The 12,617-nt window shown below is 38.3% G+C and overlaps 2 protein-coding genes across 17 annotated transcripts in view; one reads left to right on the forward strand and one right to left on the reverse strand.

The window, feature by feature from the left end:
* LOC138918383 (LHFPL tetraspan subfamily member 6 protein-like) overlaps window positions 1-12,617 on the forward strand; it is a 334,036-nt gene that overhangs the window by 280,628 nt on the left and 40,791 nt on the right. For 7 of the 14 annotated variants that reach the window (XM_070239657.1, XM_070239655.1, XM_070239656.1 and 4 more), the window contains exon 4: window positions 4,511-4,577. The exons of the other annotated variants lie outside the window; for them this stretch is intronic. In XM_070239657.1, coding sequence (XP_070095758.1) covers window positions 4,511-4,515 — 5 coding nt within the window. In that variant the 3' untranslated portion in view covers window positions 4,516-4,577. The remainder of the gene's footprint in view (window positions 1-4,510; window positions 4,578-12,617) is intronic. 14 annotated transcript variants of the gene reach the window in all.
* The window catches only part of LOC138918374 (phosphatidylinositol 3,4,5-trisphosphate 3-phosphatase TPTE2-like), a 105,556-nt gene that overhangs the window by 42,195 nt on the left and 50,744 nt on the right, over window positions 1-12,617 (reverse strand). For all 3 annotated transcript variants that reach the window (XM_070239624.1, XM_070239625.1, XM_070239626.1), the window contains 5 exons: window positions 10,103-10,159; window positions 9,183-9,236; window positions 6,513-6,566; window positions 4,940-4,993; window positions 4,148-4,213 (listed from right to left, as the gene is read on the reverse strand). In XM_070239624.1, coding sequence (XP_070095725.1) covers window positions 4,148-4,213; window positions 4,940-4,993; window positions 6,513-6,566; window positions 9,183-9,236; window positions 10,103-10,159 — 285 coding nt within the window. The remainder of the gene's footprint in view (window positions 1-4,147; window positions 4,214-4,939; window positions 4,994-6,512; window positions 6,567-9,182; window positions 9,237-10,102; window positions 10,160-12,617) is intronic.

Consider the following 12,617-nt stretch of genomic DNA (forward strand, 5'->3'; position numbering starts at 1 on the left):
TGTTTCTCGTCCTGTATGTTTTAGCCTACCTATTGACTACTGCAATTTCTTATGCTGGGTTTCTTAGATCTTTTCTTATTTATGTTTCGTGTCTCTGTTCTGTTTTTTAGTTTAGTGGCTACCCTGAACTTTGTATTCAGAATCTCGTGTATAACATAGTCCATTTTCTGGTGGTCTCTTACTTCCTTAGCCTAGACTGTTTCAGACCCTTTCCTCCTCTCCTCCTAAATTATTATTTTCATCTCTTATTCCAGCTCGTGTTGTGAGTTTGTGGTTAGAGTGATAAGATTGTCTTTGCTTTGGTGATTTCCTTCCCTTTATCCTAATGATATAGTTGAATATTTGCTATCCTATTCAGATTCTATCTGTCTCCCTACTCTGTGTTTTGTGACCCCTTTCTCCCTTTTTATCTTTTCTCAGGTATGAGAGCCTTCTTGAGGATTTCTTGTAGTGGAGGTCTTGTGACTGTGAAGTCCCTTAGCTTTTGTTTGTCTAGAAAAGATTTAATTTCTCCCTCATATCTGAAGGATATTTTTGCTGGATAGAGTATTCTTGCCTGAAGATTTTTATCCTCTAAAGTTTTGAATATGCCACTCCAATCTCTCCTAGCTTGTAAGGTTTCTGTAGAGAAATCCGCTGAAAGTCTGCTAGGGGTTCCTTTGTAGGTTATTTTCTTCTGCCTTGCTGCCCTGAGTATTCTTTCTTTGTCATTCATTTTTGCCATTTTTACTACTATATGCCTTGCAGTAGGTCTTTTTACATTGACAAATCTAGGAGATCTGAAAGCTTCCTTCACACACATTTATCTCTCAATCCCTAGATTTGGGAAGTTCTCTTCTATTATTTCGTTGAGCATACTTTCTGCTCCATTTTCCTTTTCCACACCCTCAGGAATTCCGATGATTCTTAAGTTGCATTTTCTCATTGAGTCAGCTATTTCTCTGAGATTTTCTTCAGTTTTTTAAATTCTTAGTTCCCTTTCTTCCTCTGTCTGGAGCCATTCAGCCTGTCTATCTTAGATTATGCTAATTTGCTCCTCTATGGTGTCTACATGGGCATTCAGAGAATCCGTATCCTGTTTTATCTGATCCATTGTATTTTTCACCTCTAGTATTTCTAATTGATTCTTCTTTATAATTTCAATCTCTTTTGGGAAGTAACTCCAGAACTCATTGACTTGTTTCTCTATATTTCCCTTTACCTCATTGAATATTTTGATGATAGCTATTTTGAACTCATCTTCACTTAGTTTACCTATTTCCAAGTCCTCAGGACCTACTTCTGTATTTTTATTGTTTTCCTGTTGGACTGGAGCTTTTATAAATTGCTGGATGGTAGAGGAGCAGTTTTTGCACATGATGCTATTATTTGGTTGCAGTTACAGCCTGTTGCCACTAGATGGGGGTCGAGAGCCTTGCATTCTGAGCCCTCTACCTTCAGCTGCGATGGCCGCGTGCAGTGTGGGTTGGGGGAGGAGGGGCACTTTCTCTTGCGTGCTGACCTGGATTGGGGTCAGCTCTTGCTCTCTGGTCTCCGAGGGCCCTGGCTTGCTGGGGTTCCCCCATGCAAAAGCTTTCCCCCGTTAGAGGGTTTCCACTGCACCGGCGGTGGGAGTCCTGGATGATCCCCACACGCGCGGCCCCTCCCCCACTCCTTCCCTCACCCACAGCAGCAAATCCCAGTCTCTAGGGGAGGGAGCAAAGTTCTTTCCTACCCAGTTCCAGCTCCTCCGAGGGTGGCTCCAACCTCTCCACCCTCCGGCATTTGGCTGCTGTGGGTCTCTGACAATTTCTGTTATTAGCAATTATTTTTTTGGTTGGAAAGCAGTTGCTCTCTTTGGTTGTAATTTGGAGGGGAGAGTCCCGGGTGAGCTCATGCCACCATGTTGCTGACGTCACCCCCCGATAACATCCCAATTTTATTTATTTATTTATTTGTTTATTTTTTTAAAGATTCTATTTTTTTCTTTTTTCTCTCCCCAAAGCTCCCTGGTACATAGTTGTATATTCTTCATTGTGAGTCCTTCTAATTGTGGTATGTGGGACGCTGCCTCAGTGTGGTTCGATGAGCAGTGTCATGTCCACACCCAGGATTCGAACCAACGAAACACTGGGCTGCCTGCAGCGGAGTGCATGAACTTAACCACTTGGCCGTGGGGCCAGCCCCTAATATCCCAATTTTAAATGGGCTAAGGTAATTTGCAAACAATGAAATACAAGTTCTATGAAACTCATGGGAATGGAGGAAACGTACACTTTTATATTGTGATTTGGGAGGGCATATCAATATCAAGAGCCTCACAAGCATTCCTTTTGACACAATTTCCATTTCTGAGAACTTATCATAAGGAAATAATAATATATAGAGGTTTGGTCTCAAAGATATTCATCACTCTTTGTATGAGTAAAAAGTTGTAAACAATTTAAATGTCCATTGATATCTGATTACTTAAATAAACTATGACACATCTACACTATGAGGTATTGTATAGCTGTTAAAAATAATGTTGTAAATTTAAAAATAAATAAAGTTAGCTATTGGTAGGACTTCAGGCAACAATAAAAAATCTGAAATTAAAGAAAATATAGTGTTGTAAATGCATATGTATATTTATTAACAAAGAAATATGTGATACGTCACTGAGCAATAAGGTTATTTTTAAAAAGAAGGTACATATGATACCATACCCATAAACAAAAAATGTATATCTCTAAAGAACCTGGAAGGGCATGGATCAAAAATTAAGAATGGCTATTTATGGGTGAATTTATTGTTTGTCTGTATTTTCTGATTTTCCTAATAATGAACTGTTGTGTTACTTTTGGTTTTTAGCATAAAGCTTATTTGTGGTGCTTTAGAGCTTTAAAAGCACTTTCACACATACTAATTTACCTTTATTAGTAGTTTTTTATTCTACAACACCCAGTAGATAGATACTGTACATAGCATTATTTTTACAGTTTACAGGTGAATGATCTAAAGTTTAAAGAGGTTTAGTGACTTGCCGAGTGTCCAGTGAATATTAGATGTCAAAGTCAAGCATTGTTTCCAGGTCAAACTCCAAATCAAAAACCATCCTCCTAGTCTGAAACACCAGTGTTTCTCCCAGATACTATCGCAAATGTCACTTGTATCTATACAATAAGCATTTGTAACTAAGAAAACAAAACAAAACCACTTTATTTTGTTTGGAGGGGGTAAGAAAAAGGAAATGCTTGCCTTGCTCAATCTATTCAAATTTTGCCCCAGCCCTCGGCCTCACTGCAGAAGATATACAGCTAATATGCAGACATAAAATTTAATGAAGTGACAGAGTGAACTCTTCATTGATGGCCCATGGTGAAAAAAGTCACAGAAAATGGAAATTAATGGGTAATTTGAAGAACTATTTGTATTCACTGGTCACTCTTTTATTTTCCATATTGTCTTTGTCCAGACAACAAAAAAATTGCAAAAGTTATCAGTTAATATCCTCTTCAGCACTACTCACTCTCCAACATTGACACAAGCTGGTGAATGGTTAAATAACTGTCCAAGAGACGAGCAGAAGAAAAATCTCATGAATATTTCCACACTTCAGACTCATGCCATTTTGGGAATCTATTGTTTCCTTGCTGTGAGTCTGTGGTAAAAATGCCTGAAGATCAGTGCAGCAGGAAGTACTCTCAGTAAGATTACTCAGAAACAAGTCAAAATTAATAAAATTCCAATAATCATGAAGAGGGCTTTATTCAGCAGAACACATTTGCTTTTTCTATCAGTCTCATTTCCTCATAGACAAAATCAACAAAACCAAGAGTCAGTATATATCCAGGAAAAACAGGAAAGGAATACAGTTGAAGGGTAAACAGCATTCTGCAATCCTTTGTTAAGAAAGAAACTTTATAATAAAATTATTATCTACTAAGTCTATTTTCACATTTTCAAACTAGAAGAACATTTATTTGTGAGTATGTGGAAATACTTTTTTTACACGTGGTACTTATCTGCAAATTCAATTAGTTATTATTGTGTACCCCCCCTCCCAAACATTTGGATACCTTTCCACAATTTTCCTTTTTCTTTCTTGCCTCAACACAAGCCCTATCTTTGCAAAGATAAGAGATCCACCAACTGCTCCCTCCCTCCAAATTTCAAACTGACTTACCCACAAGAATCAGACAAGTCAGTGTCCTCAGTACCATTATCGAGCCTGGAGAGTTGTTCCTTTATTCTTTAACCACCAACAAATGCAAGAATATATCATTAGAAATGTGCTACATGGAACAGTGATATGAAAAATTTATTTCAACAAAAAGAATCCTTTGAATCTAAAAGACAGAGGAAACATGATTTGGCTCACTGGAAGACCTAATTTTTTAGAAATAATTTTAGAATTATTCTCCAGGAAACACTGTATTTCCATAGACACTTCCAAGACTGAATTTTGCAAATAGCTGTTTCTCTTTCTCTCTCTCTTTCTATCTCTGTCTGTCTGTCTTTCTCACTCTCTTTTTCTCTCTCTCTCAAGATTGATATATATAGCACTGACTCAAACAAATGACATCGGTATTGCTGGATGGAACCTTCATTGACAGGTAAGACATATCAAAGCCATCACAGACTTCTGATATCAATTTATTCAGGCCAGTGTGAAAGATTGAAAATGTACATTGTCAGAACCAAGTAACTTTGTATACTTACTGTTTTGGTTGAAATCAGGTACAATTGCTCTACAATTCATAAACTGATAGAACTCTAAAAAACTATAAGTTAATTAGTTATTTGGAACCTGGGTCCCTCTACCACCTTCTACTTGTCACATATCATGGATATCTTTTCTCCTCCTTGGACAGGATTCAAATAACTTCCTGAGATAAGGACTCCATTCAATAAATAATCAGATTTCACAAGTGTCAATATCCCCCCATCTCTTTCTATATATGTATTTACATCTCACCTTTCAGGCATGGGTCTAACATGGGTTATAGTTTTCGGCTCATTTGAGTCACAGCTAAAGGATTAGAAATGCACATAGTAAGACGTTACATGTTTCTCTAGACTTATTTTTAAATGAGAATTAGCTACAATTTTTCAATAACTTGTAATCTACTTGTCCTAAAAAATAATACTTTAATCAGTTACTTGAAACTGATATTTAATTTTTCCCTAGAAATGAGACTTTATATATTTGTAATGAAGATCTGAGTCCTAGGAAAAACAACTTAGTGAATCAAGTTCACGTACATTTCTTTACTCCTGAACCCCTTCAGAATTACTTCTCCTTGCTTCAAATAGGTTTTCCTGCTCTCTGGGACCACTTTAGCAGAGTCTTATAGATGGGCAATCTGACAGCATTCTAAGGGTTTTTGCTGCTAATAAGGGTGACAAAAGGGGTAAGAAGCAACCCTCTTACGACCTATTTCTCTTTTATCCAACTAGTGTCAAGGACACTCTGTAATGTCATGCATGCTGCTGAAAACAAACCCCCCAAATCTCAATACATCTCCCTCTCTGTATTTATATATATATATATTTCTGTTTATATATATCTATCTTTCTATCTCACATTTCATCAGAGGTTTCATCAGCGGTTTCTGTTGTCAATTTACTCAGGACAGTGTGAAAGGATTAAAAACACACATAGTAAGGTACCACGTGACTTCCAGACTTACTTTTTTGGTTCAAATTAGTTACAATTACTCTTGACCTCATTAACTGGTTTACTCAGAAAATTCACATGTAATCAGTTATTTGGAATCCAATATCTCCTTTTCCCTAGATATAATGCTATATATGTTTGTAACAAATATTTTAGACCTACCAAAAAAGTTAATGACTCGAGATTTAAGTACAGTTCTTTACTACTGAACTTGACCCATGGTGTACCAGCCTTTTGTGGTGGAATTTATTTCAAAATCAACTTCAATTTGCAGGTGTGCATCCCTCTTCCGCTACCTAATTTCCTGCTTCTCAAGTCCCTCCTTCACCCTTGACTGTCCTCGATCATGGCTGTCTTTCCTGGCCCTCAGATAGGGTCAAGTCACTGCAGGCCAGAGTCAGGGACTCCCTCTATACTAGGGTGGGTTTGGGTCTGGGACACCAGCCTCACACGGCAGCAGAACTCTGGAGGATGGGGGACAGATCCCAGTCTATTAGCTCCCATCTTCTCTGCTAAGGCCTCCTCTGGCTCCCTGTCCACTGCTAACTCCTCCTTGCTCCAAATAAGTTTCTCTCCTTCCTTGCCATCTCTAGTAGAATTTCATACACAGTAATCAAGGGCGACAAATTCTAGGATTAAAAAGACTTCCTTTATGACCTGTGCGTCTTTTCTATCTCAATTTCAAGACAAAGAATATTACACGTAGAAGCTTACCATGAGAGGGCTTTAAAAATATATGAAGGGAACTCTGTATTCCCAGGTGCTCCTGAGAGTGAACATCCCAAACATCAATTTCTCTGAATGTGTGTGTGTGTGTGTGTGTGTACACATATACGGACACATATATACAGATTTATTCGTCATAGCTCACTTGGCATCGTAGAAGGTTTCAGAAGATACTGTGGTCAGTTCACTTGGCGCAGGGCTAAAGGATTAAAAACACACATAGTAAGGCACCACACGACTTCTAGACTTACTTTTTTAGTTCAAATTAGCTACAATTACTCTTGATTTTATCAACCGGTTGACTCTTAGAAAATTCACATGTAAATCAGTTATTTGGAATCCAATATCTCCTTTTCCCTGGAAATGATACTATATATGTTTGTAATGAATATTTTAGACCTACCAAAAAAGTTAATGACTGAAGATTGAAGTACAGTTCTTTACTACTGAACTTGACCCATGGTGTAACAACCTTTTGTGGTGGAATTTATTTCAAAATCAACTTCAATTCTCAGGTGTGCATCCCTCTTCTCCTACCTAATTTCCTACCTCTCAAGTTCTTCCTTCACCTTTACTTTCACCTAACATGGTTGTTTTTCCTGGCCCTCAGAAAGGGTTAAGTGACTGCAGGCCTGAGTTGGGGACTCCCTCTATTGGGTGGTGGGTTTGGGTCTAGGACACCAGCCTCACATGGCAGCAGAACTCTGGAGGGTGAGGGACAGATCCCAGTCTATTAGCTCCTTTCTTTGTGATGAGGGCTCCTCTGCTCTTTGTCCACTGCTACCTCCACCTTGCCTTAAATTGGATTCTGTCCCCCTTTCACTCAATCTATAGAGTCTCAAAGGCAGAATGCTCCTATTTGGAGCATTCTGAAATTTTTCTAAGACTTTTGGGTGGTAGTTACTAGGAGGAAGAAGCATTCCTCTTATGACCTGTTCCTTTTTTATCCAACCAAATCCAATAAGATGAAAAGTTACCTAAAGGTGCTATGGTAAGATTTAGAAACAGTGTCAAAGACACTGTACTGTCAAGGATACTCCTAAGAATGAATTTGGAAATTTATCTCTCTTTCTTTCATTGTATTTATGTTTGTGTATGTGTGTTTGTATGTCTGTGTTGATATAACTATATAAATACACATGTGTATATATAAAAAGATATATATTTATTTTTATTTATTCATTTATATCTCAAATTTCATGGGTGGCCCCCTCATAGCTTTTTGATGTTAATTCATTCAGAGCAGTGTTAAAGGACTAGAGAGTTACCTATTCAGATACCACATTTTAATTTTAGACTTGTTTGTTTTAATTCAAATAGCTGTAATTACTTTACAGCTTATGAACTGGTTGATCTTTACAAATTCACATATAGAGGAGATGGAGTTCAGCATCCCTGTTTTCTCATACTGCTGTTGCCTGGGACATGGGGGCTCCCAGCCTTATGACTTCAGAGGCACCCTTTGAACTGTCGCAGCATCTAGTCGTTGAGGGCTTTAGCCTCAGTGTCTACAGCACTCCAGAAAGCTTCAAGGAAAAGTTCCTTCTCAAGACCTGCAAGAACCCAATGGTACCCATAGGCTGCCTGGGCACGGTGGCTGCCCTCACCCATGACCTCTACTGCTTCCCTAGGGATCAGAGCCAGTGCTGCCAGCTCATGATATACAACCAGATTGCCACCCAGGGCTTCTCGCTCACAGCCACCTTGCTGGATCCAGCTTCATCAGCTATGAAGTCTCTGCCCAAGCCTGGCTTGGTCTTGAAAGCTCCGTGGAGATTATTCCCAGCCTGGGAGTAACCACTGGTCCTGCCACAGGATTTATTCCCTCATCTGCCCTGACCAGTCCCTGTGTCAATGGAGGAGCAAGTGGCCAATTGTGTAATCGACAGATTTTTTTTCAGGAATCTCAGATTCTGTTCACTTTGGGTGTTGCATACTTCTACTTGTGCCACACCCTCTTCACCCCCTACTTAATAAACTCTGATCCACTTGTAAAAAAAAATTCATGTATATATAACTAAATCTAGTATGTTAGTTTTTATTAGAAATGAGGCTTTATATAAGGTAGTAATGAAAATTTTAGCCTGTAAATAATTAATGCATCAAGATACAAGCAAAGTTCTTTACAATTACCCTAATCCTAGTGTGTAACAGCCTTTTGTGGTAGAATTTATTTCAAATTCCACTTCAGTTTGTAGGTACCCATCCCTCTTCTCACGTTTAATTCCCAATTCTTAAGCCCCTCCATCACTTTCTTGCTTTCACCATCATAGATATCTTTTCTGACCCTCAGGGTCAAGCAACTGCAGGCTAAGGTAGGGGCGGGGGGCTCCTTCCAATATGACAGTGAGTATGGGCACTAGCCTCACACCGTGGCAAAACTCTGGAGGGTCATTGACACATCCAGGCTCTATTAGCTCCATTCTTTTCTGCTGAGGGCTCCACTGTTCTCTGTCCACTGCTACCTTGTCTCCTTGCTCCAAATGAGATTCTGTGCTCTCTTGGTCCACTCTAGTAGAGTCTCACATGTGGGCAATCTGATAGTTTCTTAAGAGTTTTGGCTGCTACTAATTAAGGGTGACAAAACACACTTAGGGGAAGAAGCATCCCTTTATAACTTGTTCCTTTTTTATCCAAATGGGTCCAAAAAGGTAAAGAGTTACCTACAGATGCTACCATGAGATGATTCCAAAAGAGTGTCAAAGACACTCTGTATTGTTATCCACTGACACCCTGCTATCATTCTCCTTGTTTCCAAATAGAAATCTCTCTTCACTTTGTGTGTGTATCTTTACAGATATATCTATAATCTCACCTTTTGCTGGAGACTTCCTCAGTGGTTACTGATGTCAATTTATCCCAATCAGAACTAAAGGATTAAAATGTACATGATCAAACACCGTGTGACTTCATAGACTCACTTTTCTCATTCAAACTAGCTACAATTTCTCTATAACTTACAAAATGGTTGAACCCTGTAAGTTCACATGTAATTTGGTTATTTGGAAAATATTTCATCTTTCCCTAGAATTGAGGCTTCATATGATGGTAATAAAATTCTTAGGCCTGTAAAAGAATCCTTAATGGATCAAGATTTAAAAACATTTCTTTACTACTAAACTTAACCCCAATGTGTAATTGCCTTTTGTGATTACATTTACTTCAAATTCAGCTATAGTTTGTAGGTAGGAATCCCTCTTATCCCATCTCATTTTCTGATTTCAAGTCCCTCCACCACCTCCTTACTCTTCATGTTTCATGGATGTCTTTCCTTCTCCTCAGATAGGGTTAAGTAACTGTCGGCCTGAGGCAGGGCCTACCTCCAGTATGATGGTTGGTTTGGGTTTGGGATACCAGCCTCCCATTGTGGCAGAGCTCTGGAGGGTAAGGGACAGATCTCAAGTCTATTATCTCTTTTAGTTTCTGCTGAGGGCTCCTCTGCTCCCTGTCCACCGCTACTACCTTTGTGCTTCCAAATAGTGTTTTCTCCCTTGACCCACACTAGCAGAAAGATATACACAGGTACTCTAATATTTCCCTAAGGATTTTGACTAGTAATCCCTAAAGTTCACGAACGCACAAATAGTAAGTGTTCTCTCTCTTTAGACCTGGTCCTTCTTGATCCAAAAAAGAAAAAAGTTATATATAGAAGCTGACAGGCTATCACGGACATTCTGTATTGTCACCAATGCTCCCAAATGGTTTTCCCACTCAGATGACAGAAAATCAACTCACCTATTGTTGATGATCTGGCTAGAGGACTCTGAAAAGGCTACTAAAGCATTCTTATTTCTGTCAAAGAACAAAAAGAATATGCAAAAAATAAAGCCAGACAATGAGGAAGGAAATAATAACAGGAAGTGATTCCTTTTTTCAAGAGGAAATCATTCCTCTTTCCTGACAGGAATTTCAGGCACAAAAAGTCACACATGACAAATTTGAAGGAATGTGACAGGAACTGAAGGGGTTACCACAGTGGCACCTGTAAGCAAGCCTCTTGGGGTGTGTGTGTGTGTGTGCGTGTGCATGTGTGTGTGTGCCTGTGTGTATTTATTGGAAACAGAAGGAAGCAAGCAAGGGAGAAGCAGCAATCATGATTAAATGTTCTTCCTTCCTTCCTTCCCATTTTCTCTACCATTCTGGTCATCATTGAATAAATTTGGGAAGAGGGAGACACAGAGAGAAAGAGGGAGACACAAGAGTGTAGGGATGAGGTGGTGGATCCAGGTAAGTTGATGAGATGATACAAAGACAATGGAAAGAAAATGCCAGAACAATGAGAATTTCAATGGCAAGGGCTAATCCCTGGTTGCCATTTGGTAGGGCAGAAACAAGTAGCTAGATTAGGATCTGCCTAAATTACGTTTTCAAGATTTTATGAATTGGAAGTAGAGCACATGATCTGAATGATTTTTCGTCTTGCACATTTTTTTAAGTAGACTTTTTTTAAAAATAAGTTTAGGTTTACAGAAAAATTAAGCAGAAAGTACAGAGAGTTTCCATATACCCCCCTTCTCCCTCACAGCTTCTCCTATCACTAATATCTTGCATTCATCTGGTATATTTGTTATAACTGATGAATCAGTATTTACACATTATTGTTAACTAACATCCATAGTTGACATTGGTGTTCATTCTTCGTGTTGAACAAGTCTATTGGTTTTTCCAAATGCATAATGTCATGTATCCATCATAACAGCATCATACTGAATAACTGTACTGCCCTAAAAATCCCCTGTACTCTACATATTCATCCCTTTGCCCCCCACTCCAATTCCTAGAAACCACTGATCTTTTCACTGTCTCTATAGTTTTACCTTTTCCACAGTGTCATATAGTTGGAATCCTAAAGTATATCACCTTAGCAGACTGCCTCCTTTCACTTAGTACTTATGCAAGGATTTAAGGTTCCTCTATTTCCTTTTGTGGCTTGATAGATTCTTTTACTTTTTTTAAATTGCTTGCTGAATAATTTTCCATTGTATATAGGCATTACAGGTTATCTATTCTTCTGTGATGTCTTGGTTGCTTCCGATTTTTGGCAATTATGAATAAAGCTGCTATCAAATTTGGGTGGAGGTTTTTGTGTAGGTATAACTTTTCAACTCATTTCGGGGTTGAAACTCATTAGGAGCACAACTGCTGAATCATCTGATAAGACTATGTTTTGCTTTGTAAGAAATTGCCAAAATGTCTTCCAAAGTGGCTATACTATTTTGCATTTTCACCAACAGTGAATGAGAATTCCTGTTGCTCCTTATCCTTGACAGCATTTGGTGTTTTCAATATTCAGATCTTGACCATTCTAATAGGTGGATAGTAGTATCTTCTTGTCTTAATTTGCAATTCCTGAGTGACATATGATGTTGAGCATCTTCTCATAAGCTTATTTGGCATTTGTATATCTTCTTTGGTGAGGTATCTGTTCAGATCTTTTGTCCATTTTTTGAGTACTTTCGTTTTCTGATTGTTGATTTTTAAGAGTTCTTTGTATACCTTCAATAAAAGCCCTTTACCAGATACGTCTTTTGCAAATAATTTCTTCTAGTCTGTGGCTGACTTGTCTTCTCATTCTCTTGATAGTGTCTTTCACAGAGCAGAAGTTTTAAATTTTAATGAAATCCAAGTTGTCTGTATTTTCTTTCATGATTTTATTTTTGGTGTTATATATAAAATCATTGCTGTATCAAAGGCCATCTGGTTTCTTCCTGTGTTATCTTCTAGGAGTTTTATGGTTTTGCATTTTATATTTACGTCCGTGATCCATTTTGAGTTAAGTTTTGTTAAGTGTGTAAGGTCTGTGCCTAGATTTTTTTTTTTTTCTTGCACATAGATGTCCAGTTCTTCCAGCAACATTTGTTGAAAAGACCATCCTTTCTCCACTGGATTGAGTGCCTTTGCTCCTTTATCAAAGACAAGATGTCTATATTTGTGTGGGCCTATTTCTGGGCTCTCTATTCTGTTCCTTTGATCTACTTGTATATTCTCTCACCCATACCACTCTACCTTGATTACTGTAGCTTTATAGAAAGACTTAAGTCAGGTATTGTCAGTCCTCTGACTTTGCTATTCTTCTTCAATATTGTGTTGGCTATTCTGGGTCTTTTGCCTTTTCACATAAACTTTAGAATTAGTTTGTCAATATTGAAAAAAATGACTTTTCAGGATTTTGATTCAGATTGCACTCAACTACAAGTTGAAGGAATTGACATCTTAACAATATTGAGTCTTCCTATCCATGAACATGGAA

This window comes from Equus caballus, chromosome 17, assembly GCF_041296265.1.
Source record: "Equus caballus isolate H_3958 breed thoroughbred chromosome 17, TB-T2T, whole genome shotgun sequence".
Classification (NCBI taxonomy): Eukaryota; Metazoa; Chordata; class Mammalia; order Perissodactyla; family Equidae; genus Equus; species Equus caballus.